This window comes from Cyprinodon variegatus, unplaced genomic scaffold (genome assembly GCF_000732505.1).
Source record: "Cyprinodon variegatus isolate N-32 unplaced genomic scaffold, C_variegatus-1.0 Scaffold111, whole genome shotgun sequence".
Taxonomy (NCBI): domain Eukaryota; kingdom Metazoa; phylum Chordata; class Actinopteri; order Cyprinodontiformes; family Cyprinodontidae; genus Cyprinodon; species Cyprinodon variegatus.
Window position 1 is genome coordinate 1,275,541 of NW_015150564.1, and position 3,045 is coordinate 1,278,585.

Below are 3,045 nucleotides of genomic sequence, written 5' to 3' on the forward strand. Positions count from 1 at the left end.
TAAGTACTGCCATTTACCATTTACCCCGCCTCTTGCCCGTAAACAGCTGGAGATAGGCACCAGCACCTCTCACGACCCTACTTGGAATTAAGTGTGTAAGAAAATGGATGGATTAAAAATTGCTGGAATAAATATTATTCCGGAGGTTAATAATATCTGTGCATTTCATTAACAATTATTACCAAATATCATTCAGTCCCAAATAAATAGTTAATTGTCATTATTTCTTCATCTTAAATAATCAAAATCTAGAATCAGATCAAATCAAAAGTCTAATATACAAAAATGTAATTTGGCTTTTATATATAAGTTATATTAGGCTATATTGTAAAGAAAAAAAAAAGGTATTTCAAAATATGTGCAGGGTGTAAGAAAACAATATGACCCAATTGATGTGGTTACATAATGCCAGCAAAAAATTGAAACTACTTTCACCCCTGGTCAGTCTGCTGACTGGCAGTGTGCAGCAATATATGTGAGAGGTTCGATATGTCATTGCTTTATTTATCAATACCCTCTTAAAAAGGTCCAAATTCCATCACACCATTCCAGTGTAAGAAATGGTACGATACAAAGCCCATGCTTAGAGCTGACTGCTTTAAAAAAAAAACTGACGGATGAAATCCTACACTTAGAGCTGCTATTAAAATGCTCCTATACAGTCAGTGGAGGAAGAATCCTGAAACTTTTTTGTTTGGGACAAGTGGCTATGTAAATGCCTCATTAAGAATAGCTGTGTATGATTTGGCTGTTCAGACAGGTATAGGTATCTAGTTCCCTCTAAGCCTAATCCTTACGTACGTTTTAAAAGCTGCTGAGCATTTTTGTATATCAAACACTGGAAGTGTTCAAAGTTGAAAGGTTTTCCCAAATCTGCTCATGAGCACAATTCTTTCTCAAAGCGCTACGGATATTTCCCTCCACCTGGCTCGGTTTTCGCTCTGGCATGCACCATTAACTGTGAGACCTTACGCAGAGAGCTTGAAATGCAGTCAGGTTGTGAAAGTGAGTCAAAGACTCATGTTGAAGTCAGATTCATCCAGGCTCAGTTTTCACAGACAGTCTGAATACATTTGTAAATTGGGAAGATTAGTCTAATGGTTGCAGTAAAGTCCAACAATAACTTTGTTACTTAGAACTGTTTTGCTCATAATGCTTTTATTCTTTAAATTACAGGAGGCAATGTGGAAAAGCTTTTATAAACTAAAGCAAATGTTGTTTTTCTTTGTGTTGAGGTGAGAAGATTTTCAGGGATGTGGAGGCTGGAGAAAGCTGTAACATTGTAGGTTTGATACGACTCAGTGTGATGAAGGCTTGGTGTGAAAGCAGCAGGATCTGGTTTACCCTGATGGCCTCAATTACCGATTCTCCTATTTTCTGATGGACAACAAACACCGTTGTTGCACTTCTTTCTTACACCCGTCCGACTTTCTATTCACACTTAGACCTTTCCTACCATGCTGTGGCCCGAGCTAATGTTGTCTCAGTGTCAAAATCAAATCCCATAAGGGAGATTTTCTCACATTCGCTCTTCTTGTGTTTCTCCACAGCCCCAGATCATCAATCGGGACGTGGACTATGATTGACAGCCGAGGGAGCTAAGGAGACCTGCCACTCAGTTTGCTATTAGCGTGTCAAGGGGGCTTTCTCTTGTTCATCTAGCCCCCTTCTCCAACCTCAGCTCGCTTCTTATCTTTGGACCTATATCCTCACAGTCTTCAGCCTCTCTGAAAACAAAACAATACTTCTAAATCAAGCCAGGTTACCTCCCTCCCACGAAAGGAGTTGGACATGCCTCCTCACTCTGTTTGAGACATTGGAAGAAGAGGTCTACAAACCCTGGTTTGTGCATTTTAAGAAGGAGGAAGCGCTCCATCTGAAGGAGCTGAAAGAGGAGTAGTCATGAGGTTCCAGTTTGCACTTACCCTCCAGGCGATATGGACTGGCATGTGCCATGCTGCCATGCAACACTACCCTGCAGCATGGGGCCACTATGATGTGTGCAAGTCCCAGGTGTACTCGGACGAAGGCTTAACCTGGGACTACATGGCCTGCCAACCGGAGGCAGCAGACATGACCCAGTTCCTGAAGGTTACCCTGGATCCCCCCAACATCACTTGTGGAGACCCTCCAGAGACATACTGTGCCCTGGTGAGTACATTTAGAATCTAAAAGTCTGCTGTCAAGACCATCTTATCAGTTCATAATATTGTGTATCTACTGGGGATGTTTTGACCCCACAGCCATGACAAAGACTCTCAGAAGCCTGCGTGACTCACATATGTAGCTGTGGATGAAGGAATTGAGGCTGGTGCCCATTGACGTCATGTTCTGCTGTTTCGAGAGCTGTGGCTCAGTATGCACAGCAAACACAATCTGATATCAGGATGATGATGATGATCCAGTTGAAAAGACATGCTTTAGTCACCTTGTCAACATGTACAGACATCCCAAACCATTTGTTCTCCCCTTTGAGTTTTTAATGCTCTACCTCCTGTTAGGGAACACAATAGTCTACCAAGTCACAATCGTCACACTTGATTATTTGTCTATTGGTTCTTGTAATTTAAATCAAATAACCTTAAAACATATATCTGAATAGGTTAGAATTAAGAATACCTCAATCAAGACTTTTCATCTGAGATATTGATCCAAGTCATTTAATGACAGACGTTGGATCAAGGGTGTCAAACTTTGACTTAATTTTCAAGATTTTTAAAGGGAAAGTTGCTGCCATATAAATTAAACTTCTTTATTTCATTTACAATGAGCACATTGATTTGGTATTATTATGATTTACTCATGTTTATTTAGTATTTGTAGCATCTTATTAAAATTTAAAAGTACACATGCCTCTACTTTATGATATGATCAGCCTTTTTTGGGTTCTAAGGGATGGATAATTTAGCCTGACGTAGTCCTACTCAATTCTAGTCAGAATATGATTCTGATACTGCTCCATAGAGCTGTGATTATGGGGCGTGTTTTGAACGAACCAGGAAAAAAAATGCCTCTGCACTCAATTGGATAGACCTACAACCAATA

At 40.2% G+C, this 3,045-nt stretch overlaps 1 protein-coding gene across 7 annotated transcripts in view; it reads left to right on the plus strand.

Annotated features, from left to right (window-relative positions):
* ntng1 (netrin G1) overlaps positions 1–3,045 on the plus strand; it is a 168,173-nt gene that overhangs the window by 15,119 nt on the left and 150,009 nt on the right. For all 7 annotated transcript variants that reach the window (XM_015374994.1, XM_015374996.1, XM_015374999.1 and 4 more), the window contains exon 2: positions 1,551–2,151. In XM_015374994.1, coding sequence (XP_015230480.1) covers positions 1,903–2,151 — 249 coding nt within the window. In that variant the 5' untranslated portion in view covers positions 1,551–1,902. The remainder of the gene's footprint in view (positions 1–1,550; positions 2,152–3,045) is intronic.